Source organism: Varanus komodoensis, unplaced genomic scaffold (assembly GCF_004798865.1).
Source record: "Varanus komodoensis strain SLA01 unplaced genomic scaffold, ASM479886v1 scaffold32, whole genome shotgun sequence".
Classification (NCBI taxonomy): Eukaryota; Metazoa; Chordata; class Lepidosauria; order Squamata; family Varanidae; genus Varanus; species Varanus komodoensis.
The window spans coordinates 12,284,532-12,298,296 of NW_025335798.1; the positions used below are offsets into that span (position 1 = coordinate 12,284,532).

The 13,765-nt window shown below is 38.9% G+C and overlaps 1 protein-coding gene across 3 annotated transcripts in view; it reads right to left on the reverse strand.

Annotated features, from left to right (window-relative positions):
* Positions 1-13,765, reverse strand: part of HEG1 (heart development protein with EGF like domains 1) — a 69,404-nt gene that overhangs the window by 18,974 nt on the left and 36,665 nt on the right. For 2 of the 3 annotated variants that reach the window (XM_044438297.1, XM_044438295.1), the window contains 7 exons: positions 12,044-12,361; positions 11,413-11,730; positions 10,819-11,136; positions 9,332-9,664; positions 7,504-7,845; positions 6,141-6,473; positions 1,052-2,431 (listed from right to left, as the gene is read on the reverse strand). In XM_044438297.1, coding sequence (XP_044294232.1) covers positions 1,052-2,431; positions 6,141-6,473; positions 7,504-7,845; positions 9,332-9,664; positions 10,819-11,136; positions 11,413-11,730; positions 12,044-12,361 — 3,342 coding nt within the window. The remainder of the gene's footprint in view (positions 1-1,051; positions 2,432-6,140; positions 6,474-7,503; positions 7,846-9,331; positions 9,665-10,818; positions 11,137-11,412; positions 11,731-12,043; positions 12,362-13,765) is intronic. The other variant, XM_044438296.1, reaches the window with a different exon arrangement.

The following is a 13,765-nucleotide window of genomic DNA, read 5'->3' on the forward strand; positions in this document are numbered from 1 at the left end:
TTAAGCAGGGAAAACACCTGTGGAATATTAGTAGCAACTGAGATCTTCAAGCCAAAAGGAAGCAATGCACTTCTCAATATAGATTTATACAAAGGATGGGCAACTTCCTATGTTTTGGGCTACAATTCCCATCAGCCTTAGCCAGCACAGCCAGTGGTGAGAGATCACAGGAGCTATAGGTCCAAACTTCTTGAGGGCTGCAAGTTGCTCACTCTTGCTTCATACAGCGGACAAGCACTGTAATTCAACCTACATCTCACATAGCATTTTGTATGGTGGGTAATATGGAGATTACCAGTCTACTATTTTACCTAAAGGAGCAGATCTAGCCATTCATTACAGAACAGCTACATAAGCTATGCCAGGCGAACACATAACCTTAACTATTGTACAAGATACATGATGTGAAGTGGGATCTGCAATGATGGAGGGCACTTGTTCTGCATCTAACCAGCTAATCATGCACTCTTCCAGGACACACTCTGTTCCCCATTCCTGAAAACCCACCCTATATTGTGGCCACTAAACACACCCATAATGAACTGTTTTCAGTTGGGGAATAGCCCTTAAGATATTCTCCATGAAGACTGTTTCTTGCGATTCCCCCAAGCATCCTGATACCACCCTCTTGTTTCTTAGCAGCTCTGTGTTTTGACTACACAGCTTGTCAGAACTCAGCACCTGAATTCACTCTTAGAACAGATTATGCTTTTGGTTTTTAAGAAACCTATCCTACAAATATTTATTTTAAATATATCTAATATTAATCATTTATATTTTTCACATGAACTAAGTTTAAAGAAAAACTTATCTGGCTCACTCCCCATTGCAACCTCAAATCATTTCTGACTAAGTGGAAATTCCAAGTAGGTTTTTATGTCCTTTGTCTGCTTTTCCTAGTATGCTAGGAGTATCTGTGAAACTTACAGCCACATTCATGGATTAAAAAAAGCCAACCTGCTGAATGAATTCTCATCCAAATGAGTAATTATTCAACGTGTTAAATTCATTTTTCATGCTGTAGCCACGGTTGGCTATTTCAAAGGCTCACCTTTTGCCTGGGAAGTCGGAAATGTCTTTGGGCTTCTTAACTGTGCAATTGTAGTTGGTTTGATGGGAACTGATGAAGCAGAAAAAGGTCCTGCAGTGGTCTTGCTAGAAAAAAACTTTTGGGGAGGATGGGTAGTAGTGATAATATGCTCTGTGTCTTTAACAGTAGTTGCACTGCTTTTTTCTATTCCTTTTGTAGGCACTCCAGTGGTGTGAGCTATCTTGGTAGGGGAGGATAGCCGAACTCGGCTGGGCTTTGTAGTAACAAAAAAATCTGAGTTAGGTGCCAAAGTAGACAGTCCTAATGTCGTGTGAGTTATCTTTGGGATGCGTTTTCCTGTTGTTACTGCCACCAAATTCTTTTCAGTGGTTGTGCTTGGCAATGTAGGAATTATTGCTTTTAATGTCTCAGAAACTGTGGTACTTTTTGGCAAGTATGTGGGAAATGTATCCAAAACGGGAACATTTTTTTCAATGGTGGTCCTTGGAAATGAAGTGTTTTGCTTTTCTGAGACCTCTGTTTTCGGCAGGGAGGTTGTCACAGTTGAGGAAAAGCTTGTAAGCTGCTCAGTAGTTTCAGTCAGGAGAGGAGAAACTCCTGTTGACTTCACAGCAGTGCTATCCTTGCCTGTGTAACTCCTGGACTGGTTGTACTTGCTGTGAGGACTTTCAGCTGTGGATGGGTCCATGCCAGTAGTTCCTCCAGATGCAGCCAGGGGTACGTTGGTTCCAGGACTTTCACTAGGCTGTAACAAAGGCAATGTTGGGGAAAGCAAAGGCGGTAAAGACAGCAATGGTGGCAATGTGGACAGCGTTGCTGATGACAGCCTGGATGAAAATGTTGTTAAAGCTGTCTGAGGGGGTGATGACACCATTGATGGGAAAGCAGAGGAAGAGGATGGGTGAGAGGGTTCTGAAGATAAAAACAACATTGGAGGCTGAGTTGTTGGAAGTACATCCTGTTTTGGTGACATTGGAGGGGAAGATGAAAATGATAAGGTGTTGGATGCAGGTTCTGAATAGAACTGAGTTGTCCATGGCTCCCTTACTGTAGAAGAGTATCCAGGTGTTTTCAGGGAATGTACAGCCAAAGGTTCAGTTGATGGGGCAGAGAAATCCATGTTGCTTGAGGACATGTTACTTCCTCTACTCTCAGTCACGTAAGAGGAGGATTGGAGTGACTCAGAATGGCTGGACATTTTGGCATATGAAGTGGAACTTTCAGATGAGTCAGATGATGTGCTGTGGTTTGTAATAGATAACAACGTCCTTTCTCCACCCCTTGTGATGGTAGTTGAGATGTATGTGCTGTCAGTATGAGAATCAGAGGTTCTTTTTCCAGTATCAGTGCTACTCATTGGCTGGTAGTCCATTCCAGTGTCTGAAACACAAGCAGAACATTGGCTGATTATTAACGCGAAACTTCTACTAATCTGAGAAATACGAAACACAGAAGCAAAGTACAATAATTGAAACGTGTCACTACCATTTTATGTGAATTAACTCCCATAGCAAGGTGGTGGCTTCATACAGTACAACTGTGTTGAAAGGCAAAAACTAGACAAAGGTCATATTAGCCAGGAATATTAATGGCAATTAACCGAGTAACAGCCTATAACTTTTTTTCGTTAAGGGTGCTCTTAAACAATTGGCTGCTGAGGATAACAAGTAACCGATAAGGGACAGGTAATTCATCACACCAAGTCCAGCTCGTAAAACAATAAAAATAATAAAATACCGTAAATACAGCTCCTAATATTAGAGCTAAGCATTTTGAAAAATGACATAACTGATACCAACATCTACTTCATTCTAATTTCCACAAGACTTCTTAGCCAAAAGTATTTAACAATACTTGAATAAAGTCTAAGATTGTCAGGCTGTATTACTTGAAAATAAATTCTGCAACCTTGGTGCTCCAAAGAATTTGTCCAGGGAGAGTATTCCTCAAAAGGAGCTGGATGAACTAATAAACTGGTCTGCTCTTTGAGGTCAACTTGTAAGGTCCTCTTGAAATTATTGTTGTTACTGTTATTATTATTACTATTAATTTTATTTTTCATATAGCCCAAATGTTGAATCACTGGGCAGCTCACAACAGCCAATAAAATACATGCACCACAATAAAACAGCACAAAGATCACCATACAGCATTTAACAGCTTAAATTTTAAGCAAATGCAAAAGGCTACAACAGCACTTGCCTTTGTTTCCTGAGGTACAAGGGCTAGAAATGTGGCAAGAGGACTTCTCTGACATGGTCCCCAGAACATGGCACTTCCTGCTCATCCCTGATCCTGCCACAGTTCATGGCAGCTGGTAAAAGAGCTCACTTGGTTAAACTACTGGACACAACAGTGTGGCACAAAGTGGGGAAGGGCTCTTCTACTCTTACGTTTTGTTACCCAGAAGCAATGGGGCAGAGAGGCGTATGTATCCAGCACTGTGCAGGTACATGGTCCGTTGCTGCACCATGACAGCTGGTGAATTTGGCTAGCCAAGTTGTCAGCCACTTCCTCAAGAGGCTTTAGGCCTTGACTATCTCTGCAGCTTAAAGGTTTCTTTTCTGTTTCCTTTTTTGCTTAGTCCTGGAACTCTCTTAGTTTTAGCTTCACTTTTCATCACTGCTTTTGTATTTTTTGAAATACTGCATTGTAAGTGAATTTTTACCTTAATCACTGATCAAGGCAAAGAGCATTGTATTTAGATTTTAAAAAATCATATTACATTCCTAACCATCCATGAAAAAGTATCATGAAGAACTAGCAGTAATTAACCTTATAGCTATCAATTGCATAGGTTCTAGGATAATATTAATAAAGTTTTACCATTACAAAATAACAGAGTTCCATTTATTTTGCTGTTGATGGCAGTTAGAATATAATGCACTATGTCTTCCATTTGATTTTAGCCACAACTGTATGATCTCTTTTCCACCGGCACATTCTGTTCCATTCTTATAATGCCCATCTATAATTATCATTACTATCATCTTAAAATGTAATAAGCGTATTTTCTAATAGCACTGGGATAAACTTAAAAACTCACTTTAAAACATGTTTCAACAAATGTGAAAGCATTATGAAAAACACAGAAGATTTAATTAGGTGCAGTTCTTCCATAGATTCACTCCAGAATAACCAATCCCTCAATTGTGTTTTATCCATGCAAAACAGTTTATCTCAAGGCAACATTAACCATATGGATTTCTTTTGTATCTTGATGAAGGTAGATGGATGGTTGCTTTATTAGTTTTTATGTAAACTGCTTTGAGTGCTTCATGTTAGAGATGGAGAAGGTAGGTCACAAGACTTGCTGTAAACACTTAACTATAGAAATAAATACATAGGTACAGGCACTTCCTAATGTATACAGGATGCAGAACATACAGGACTTTGCAGGCTATGTATTAAACCTGCACCTTCTGCAGCCAGAAACAGTAGTTAGTGCCAAAGAAGAAGCACTAGTTTCACATCTTCTTTCTGGACGCATCCCCATAATAAGGCTGGCAGCAGACATCTGAATGCGGTAATGCATGTCCCGAAGCCAGCTCAGTATGATACTCTTTAACTGAGGGAGATGGTTACAGGTACAACGTGAATGGGATTCAACTCTTATGGGAAAGCACATGATAGCAAGGATGAGCCAAGACATGTCTACCTGCCTCCATTCTGCAGCTTTATGTAAATACATCAAAGTGAATGCACTGAGAGTCATCAGTCAACCCAGTGCAACACTGCCATGTCAAATTCAATAGGAGGATGTTCTTTTGGACCTACCCCCCATGGATGTGGTGTTAGTCTAAATTGAATGCAATTGTTCCAATAATGGACATACAAACTTAGACCATCTAGCTTAGTCTAGCCGGCTGTGGTCCTCTAAAGTCTCAGGCAGAGGTCTTTCATACCCTTTTACTTCAGTTAGGACTCTTTTGCATGAAAGATCATGTGCTTTATCACTGAGTTATGGCCAACTGCAGAAAAGGATAGTTCTTTTTCTTCAGGCTATATGGGTTTGTTTGGGAATTCTAGGCCGGAAGGAGTGACAGCGATGTTTTAGGATGACCTGTCCAAAGTCATGTACCTAAGAAAAGAGAATAACTTTTTTCTTCACATTATTGTGTGTGTATGTGTGTGTTTAAAAATTGCTTTTAAAATTTTCTACTGTAAACTTTTTATGATATTTTAATATGGTTTAACTTGGTGCTTTTTTATTTTATTTTGTGAAGTGCCCAGAGAGCTTCGCCTGCTGGGCAGTACAGAAATCAAATAAATAAACAAACTTGAGTACAATGCAGATGACCAGGTCATAAAGTGCTTAGTGCTGAGAAAGCTTAGTGCTTGATAAGGCCTCCAACCTTCAGCACACATTAGAATCCACACAAGCAAAAACAATCTCACTCTGATTTTATCAGTACTAAGCAAATTAGTTGCGGAAAGCCTTACCACTTGGTAAGCTGGTCATCTTTGTTGGGTCACAGTATAGACTCCAACAAGAGGAACTACAAAGCAGAGCATGCACATCTATTAAATATCTGATGCATAACCAATGAAGAGCTACATGCCCAACATGTCAACATTTAGTTCTGCAGTCATACAGGCCTAATTATTGAAAACATCTGGCGTTTTGTTGATACCAGCACAAAGAGACACACAAAGTACATCAAAGCAATATCTCTTTCTGATTAAGTTTTCTCCAGTTTCACCAACAAAATATGATCCAATGAAACATGTTGCTTTGCATGGGGGTGGAAATACCAGCATGCCCTGCAGACCCAGTCCCTTTTCTTCCCTTCACCACCCCCAACTCTCGCTGCGCCACCATATTTGCCACCAGGCTTCAGGATAATAATGTGGCATTAAGCAAGACACATACTTCCTGTGCATCTTGTTGCAGTTTTGCTTTAAACTTCTTTCTCACTGTTGATTGGATAGTAACTGGTCGGTGCCGATTTTGGTGGTGTACAAACAATGGAAATTGCCTGCAGACCCTCCAAAATTGCTCACCACAGCATTATAGGCTCAGATGAAATATATAGCTTTTGCTCTGTTTGGTTCTGCCAGGCAAAGCAGGTTACAAAATAAAACTAACCTGAAGATTCACGTTGGAAGGAAGAATAAGTTGGTATCCTTGAGGAATTGAGACTTTGAAAAGTCTCAGTTGAAGGTCCAGAGGTACCCAGTTCTTTGGCTGACAACTCAGTCCTTCTTGAGTATACCTCTGGTGATGAAAGGTTCAGTTCTGAACTGTTGGACTTTTCCATATACAGTGAGGTGCTCTCAGTTACTTCATCAAATGTAGTGTTGATTATGGATTGTACAGTTTGCTTTTCTTCTTTGCTGAAAAGTGCTGAACTGTAGGGGCTTACAGTATATGACTGTGAAGTCCTTGAGCTACTAACTGAATGAAGGCTGCCTCTAATAGCTGAAATTTAGAAATGAAATTTAGAATTGCAGTCACAGCTGGCGGGTCACTATCAGAAACTGTCTGATTCAGAATGACCACTACAGTTAATTATCAATTTGTCCCTCATTTTGAAAAACACTGGTTTCTGAGATAACTTACAGTTTTGCCAATGGAATACTGTAAACAGTGACATTTCATTGGCACATGCTGTAGCCCAGATGCCCTTTGGACCAAACAAATTCTGGTTCACAAAAACAAACCCAAACATTATCCTTTGAACAAATGATGCAACTCATAGCAGACGATTTTGCCATGAGGATTAGATACCTTTTAATATTGCAAGCCATCCTGAGATGTCATACATAAAGGCTGGCATATAAAAGTTATAAATAAATACCTGACTTTTATATGTGCCTTGATATACATATACTTATGCATACTAATACAGCAGGGCCCCCAAATCCACACAGATTGGTCCCAAGCCCCCCAGTGAATGCCGGAAACCACAGATAATAGCAAACACTACCAGGGCTGACCAAACTTTTGCAAAGGAAGAGCCACATTTGGTAAATGCTGAGAGCCACACATGGGCCGCCATGAGTGGCAGCAGTGGGCAGCAAGTGGTAGGTCACAAAATAAATTCCAATAAACTCTATATTCAAAATAAACTCAAATGAACTACATACACATTTCTTCTTCCCAATTTTGTTCTAACCTCAGCATACAATTTTTTTCTTGACCTATTAAATCAAGAATTTTTGCTTACAGGAAGCAGGTTAAGACTTCCTTTGGCACTTTACAACTACTTTTTTGGACTGAGGTCATCTGTGGTTAACTGAAATTGTGGTAACTGAGACAGCGGATATGGAGGTCCTTAATATTTTGCAAACTGCCCAGGGAGCTTTGGCTATTGAGTGGTATAGAAATATTAATAATACTAAAAAGCAAAAGTAATAATCTATATTTCCAGTACATATAGACCTACACAAGCAAAATAGTGGCAAAAACAGTCAGTTCCTCTTTCATTCTGTGTGCAAAAGAAACTCACTTGAATCTTTTGGTGATGAGTATGTTGGAACTGCAGAAGAATGTTCGAGGGAGTGCTCAGGAGAAGGCTCAGTGAATAATGATTCCCTTCGTGAGTCCTTCTGTTTTTCTGTTTCTTCCCCTGCCACAGAAGTGAAGGTTGAATTGGATGACCTGGAAGCTTCAGTATTATAAGTGCTACTATCCGTTGCCTCAGGTGAAGTGCTGTTATCAGACAGAGACCTTGGAGTCCTTTCTCCAGCGTGTGCTAATGTACTTGACAGGAATGCCCCATCTGTAGAAGCACTGGAAACCCTTCTTTCTGCAATGGTTCCTTTCATTGTCTCAAAACTGCTCCCAGTGCCTGAAATGAGAATAAATGTGGTGGAAAGGGTCTATTTCACAATCGTGACTTCATGCATAGCTTTTATGCATAGCTTAAGTTGTGCTTCTTAAGCTATGCATACTTTTATGCATAACTTAAGAAGCACAACTAATCTTGAAAATTATCCAGCTAATGCCACACAGCCTATCTGTGCACAATTCAGAGAAAATGTTGATGATGGGAACCTCAGCACCTAATCCTTATATCCTTTTGTTATAGCACAGGTAGGCAACTTGTGGCTCACCAGATGTTCTGCCTAGCCCTAGCTAATCCTAGCCAGCATGGCTAATGGTAAGATACTGTGGGCCACAGGTTACCTACCTCTGTGATATAAGCTTAGGTTATTTTGCCTACAATGAGTTTGCACTATGCTAATCTCTGGATGGCACCAAGCACATGATGGACCTAGAAAAGAAAGCCTCCATGAGCTTCAATATTCAGAAGATGCTTGTAGCTAGAATGTTTTCATAAAGTTAAACTGGTATGGATTTTGTTTTTTAAAAAATGATTTCTGTTGATGAGAAACTAGCCAGCAATGTCTATAGGTATTTCGAACTGTTTTACAGTATTGCTACAGAGTCTGAAATGTCTCGCCTGTTTTACTTGTTCGCAGTAAGCAGTATTTTACACTGCGTGTATTTCATAAATCAACATAATAAAGTAGTTTTCAAAGCTACAGCACTATGAAGGAACATGTGTACAAAGGAAACAATAAATGTAGAGCCAGAGTATGGTTTGCTGTTTATTTCACCACAGTTGAGATAGTAGAAGAGATATGCAACTGCCCATTTTTTAAAAAAAGACAACTATTGTGCTTCAGGGCAGCTTCATGAAGAACAAGTCTGCTGTATATATAACGCTTTCTTGTACTTTTTTTGTTTAAAATGACATTTTTCACAGGAAACTGTGAAAGTGCATGTGAAATAGTGGTCCCCCCTGCCCCAGTTATGGAACGAGTTCCCCAGTGAGGCCTGTCTGCTGTCAACTTTTCTATCTTTTCAGCACCAGGCAAAACTCTCCTCTATACAGGGCATTTAAATTCGATAACAGAGTCTGCTGGTTGTTAGACAGGGTTTAACTGGGTCTTTTTAATGTATATTTTTCTGTTTCTAACTTGGTTTTTAACTATTATATTGTCAAATTTTATAATGTTTTAACTGGCATATTTTATATTGTTTTTAAATATGCTGCTATGAACTGCCCAGAGAGCTTCCGCTGTCGAGCGATAAAGAAATTAAATAAATAAATATTTGTCACATAAAGCATGTTGATGCCGTCATAGAGCAAAGTTCTGTTTACAGGGTTCTAGTATGAAGATGTTTTAGCCACTGAAAATAGACTGTAAAAATTGAAAGTGGGCAGAAATGGAGAGAAACTAGTTAGGACAGAAAGACAGAAAGTGAATGAATGGCTGGGATCCTGGTGGATTTTTAACTGAGATGTTAACAAAAACAGAAAAACTCACTTGAAATGTCTATTGTAGAAGATGAATAAATGGAAGCTTTGGATGAATATGTACGTAAAGGCTCTTTTATCGATTCTGTAAAATCCATTTCTGTAAACGGGAAACTTTCCTTTCTACTTTGTGCTGTAGCAGATGATCCAAAAACTGAAGAACTGGTATTTTCCAAATCAAGCACGGGCTCTGTAGCATCTGTGGATTTGCTCATATTAGTAACAGGTGCAGGTGTGCCCTCTCCATCCCTGGTGAGTCTCACAGTAGAAAATGCACTCTCAGTCTGTGAAGCCCTTTTTTCTATATTGCGGTTGCTAAAGGTATCTTGGCTGCTCCTTACATCTAAAAGAAACAAATGGGAATGAGAAGGTTGTATGCCTTACACATTCAGACTAATGTAAGGAAAGTACAATAACAGTGCAATGCTATCCTTCTTTACTCATTGAATGTCTTCAATGAGACTTGAGTAAGTGTGCTTACTTGTAAGTGTGTACAGATTGCAGATTCTTATTATTACTTTTCAGTAGCCATTCTCATGCCACTGCCATCTCATTCATGTCAAAATTTAGAAACTGTGGAACAGTTCTACTGTTTTTAGATTTTCCACCCCAGTGGCCACTATTAATACATTTATGAGTGCATGCCAACCAAACTGTGAGTCTTTTCCATAAAACATGCTTCTCACATGGACCTGCTCTGCATGGAAGTGGTTATCGGTAACCTCTATATTACTGTTGTCACATATGACATGCCACTGGATTGGTGGAAAGGGTAGGGCATGTCCACTGTCTGTGCGTTAGAGGTTATGCTCATCATGGCAACTCAGAACCCCCATTGCATGTTTCCTGTTCTATGCTATATCATAGAATATAGATTACAATGAGCAGTAGGACCACCATGCCAAGTTTCCCTTTCCACTGTCTCAGTCCTTATCAATAGTGGTCACTGGGAAAGGTGTGGAAGCTCACACACTTGTATAACAATGCAGCAGAGTGGTATAGGTTCCCAAGTCCTTCTGTGCGGATAGGCACATCTAGAATTTTGAAAGCATTGCGGGTGCTCTCACAAAATGGCTGGCATGGGAGACAAGCCAGTTAAAATCCCAGAAATCAAACTAGTAAAGCTAAATGGAAAGTAGCATGCCCAGGAATTGAAGTACAAGGAAGTGGCAGGCTCTCAGTTGCAACATACAACTCTTTTGAACCTACAATTTTATGCTCTAACAACTCTTTTGAACCTACAATTTTATGCTCTAACAACCATTTTGCAGAAGAAGGAAAGATAATAAAGCTCAAAGAAACATACACAGAGGCCATCTATCCAGACCACAGTGAAATAGAGCTCCCTCTCCTGGCCGGTAAAGCAGAGTTTACATGGACATTCCATTGTTTTCGGTTTCACAAACTAGGAGCAATTACTCCTTTTTCTGGTTTATGGCAGGTAAACAAAATTGTGTTCTGAAATCCAGAATGAAGTTGGCGATTTTAATTCTTTACCTGTTGTTTCTGAAGGAGCTTGTATAATTGTTGTCTCAGTGAAATCATGGTCTTTTGGTGTCAAGTTCATTTGTTTGGTGAGTCCTGCAGTCCATGCATAAGAAGAACCAGCATAGTCTGTAGAGCTGTGGGTTTTAGAATTAGTCATGGTGGATATTTCTGTTGCATAGTGAGAAATGTTGACATCTCTTAGAGTTCGTAGAGTACTCTCCTCATCTCTGTCAGATAGACCTGAAACAGTTTTACTATCTGTGTAAGAAGTGGAAAGCGTTTTTTCTGTATTGGAGCTGCTTCTGATCTGACCGCTGTCTTCTACAGCTGAAACACAAAATGCCATGTCACAACTTTTCTTTCATAATTATATTTATACATACTAATGGAATGCATTAATCCCAGTTAGATAAAAATAATGAGTCCTCTGTCATTTTTTCATCTTATAAAAAATTGAATCAAAAAAGATTGAAATAGAATATTTAAATTTTCAGTGCCATTTTATTGCCAATATTCTTCAAAAACCAAACAAGCCCAGCGATAGCTTTGTTTTTCCACTCTTATAAAAATGAAGATATATAGTTAGAGATCTTCACCCTTTACCTGCTATTTGTGAAGGAGCCTGAGAATATGCAACTGCTGTCTCTGTGAAATCAGTGTCTTCTGGTGCCAAATTTATTTGTCTCGTCTGTACTGCAGTCCACATAGAAGAAGAATCAGCAAAGTCTGTAGTTTGGTGGGTTTCAGAATTAGTCATGGTGGACATTTGTGCTGCATTCAGAGAAATGCTGATGCTGCTTACAGTTTCTGGCATAATCTCTTCATCTCTGTCAGGCAGACTTGAAACAGAAGCACTGCCTCTGTGAGACCTAGAAAGCATTTTCTCTGTATTTGAGCTGCTTCTGGTTTGATCACTGTTTTCTACAGGTGAAACATAAGATTTGGTGTCACAAATTTCCTTTCATAAGTATATTCAGACATATCTAATGGAAACAATTTGTGATGGCTGTGTGTGTGTGTACAGATAAAACAATGAATCCTTTGATGAAGATTTGATAATATGGAAATGTTTTCCCACCTTTTTCACTGAAAGAGTTAAGACTGAAATAGAACATTCAAATTTGCATCAATACTTCTGACAACCTTTCAAAACCAAATAACCTCAGAGATAGCTTCATTTTTCCCACTGTTATAAAAATGAAGATATAAGGTTAAACAGATTTTCATACTTTACCTGTTATTTGTGAAGGATCCTGAGAATATGTAACTTCTGTGTCTGTGAAGTCAGTGCTTTTTGGTGGCAAATTCATTTGTCTGGTGTGTACTGCAGTCCACATAGAAGAAGAATCAGCAACCTCTGTAGCACTGTGGACTTTAGTATTAGTAATGGTGGACATTTGTGTTGTATTATGAAAACTGCTGATGCCTCTTAGAGTCTGTAGTGTAATCTCTTCATCTCTGTCTGATAGACCTGAAACAGATGCACTGCCTATGTGAGAACTGGAAAGTGTGCTCTCTGTATTTAAGCTGCTTCTCTTCTGGGTGCTGTGCTCTGCAATGGAAACACAGTAGTAGGAAATCAGGAGTATCATCTGCTTGTGCACAAACCATCTCCACAAATACTACAAACCATCTCCACAAATACTACAAACCATCTCCACAAATAATAGAAAATATTAATTTTGAGGCACATTCTGCAACCTGATAAAAAGAGTGACTATCCAGATTAAAATTGTATGCTGACGAAAAGTAAAATGTTAAACACAGTTCATTTTTTTCTAGCACAGTGGCAAACTTCAATTTGTATTAATTTACTACATTTTAAATAGAATTATTCCACTCTTCTTTCTTTCTTTGTTATTTATTAGATTTATATCCTGCTTTGTTCTTTGTTCTCCTCCTGCTCTCAGTATTATCCTCATAACAGGCAGAAAGTCTGTGACTGGCCCAAAGTCACCCAGTTGGCTCCATGGCTGAACAGGGACTAGAACCCAAATTGGCTGAGTCCCAGTCCCACACTCTAAACCGCTACACCACACTGGCTCAGATAAAACACATGTTAATTATGCCGTCCTGCATCACCCCATGCCCATAATTGCTGGAGATTTTGTTTGCCTTCTATGTTGGGCCAAAACAACTTTTATCTTTCTCTCTGAAGTATACCTTATTCTTGATATATGTTTAATCTCAAAAGCTGATTTCCATCAATTTCCAGTATAATTTTTTATATATTTGTTTTAGAATTGTTGACTAACAAGGTACTTGAACAGATTTTTATTTCTGTGTCAAGTAGAAGGTCAATCTTGACATGTTGTGAATAAATAAACCAGTCATCTCTGTCATCCATATTTTATTTGAAATGACTACCCCATTTTTCAAAAATATTCAAAAATATGCATACTTATTGTCTTACCAATATCTTTGCCCAATTGACCACGTATTATTTAATTCAAATTCATATTCCAGGAAAAAGTATAAATCTTTCAAATTACGTTGCTATTAACAGTAATCAACTACTCAAAATAGTTTAAGGTTCTTAAAGTCATATTCACTCTGGAAAAACACAGCACATTTATATTCCATTTCCTGAGAATGAATATGTCTTCATTTGTTGTTGAATGCCACAGTGATGTGCAAATAGCCTTATAGCGAAATTAAGATTGATAATGAATGGTGCCAATCTTCCATGGTATGGATATTTTCTAATTCTTGTAGCAGTGAATATTAGTGCTATTCATTTGTCTTTATTTCACTATCGGGCTTCTTGTACATCATGGTGCATTGGTAGATGCATGGTGCAAGTGGTGGATTAATTAGCCCATGATCTGTGGAGATGCCTACTGCATGGATGCTGTTCCCATTTTCTGTTTAAAAAAACCCAAAAAAACTCTCTGATCAGCATCAGAAATTATCAGTGTATCAAGTGAATCTGGACCAATGGATTATCTAGTTCAGG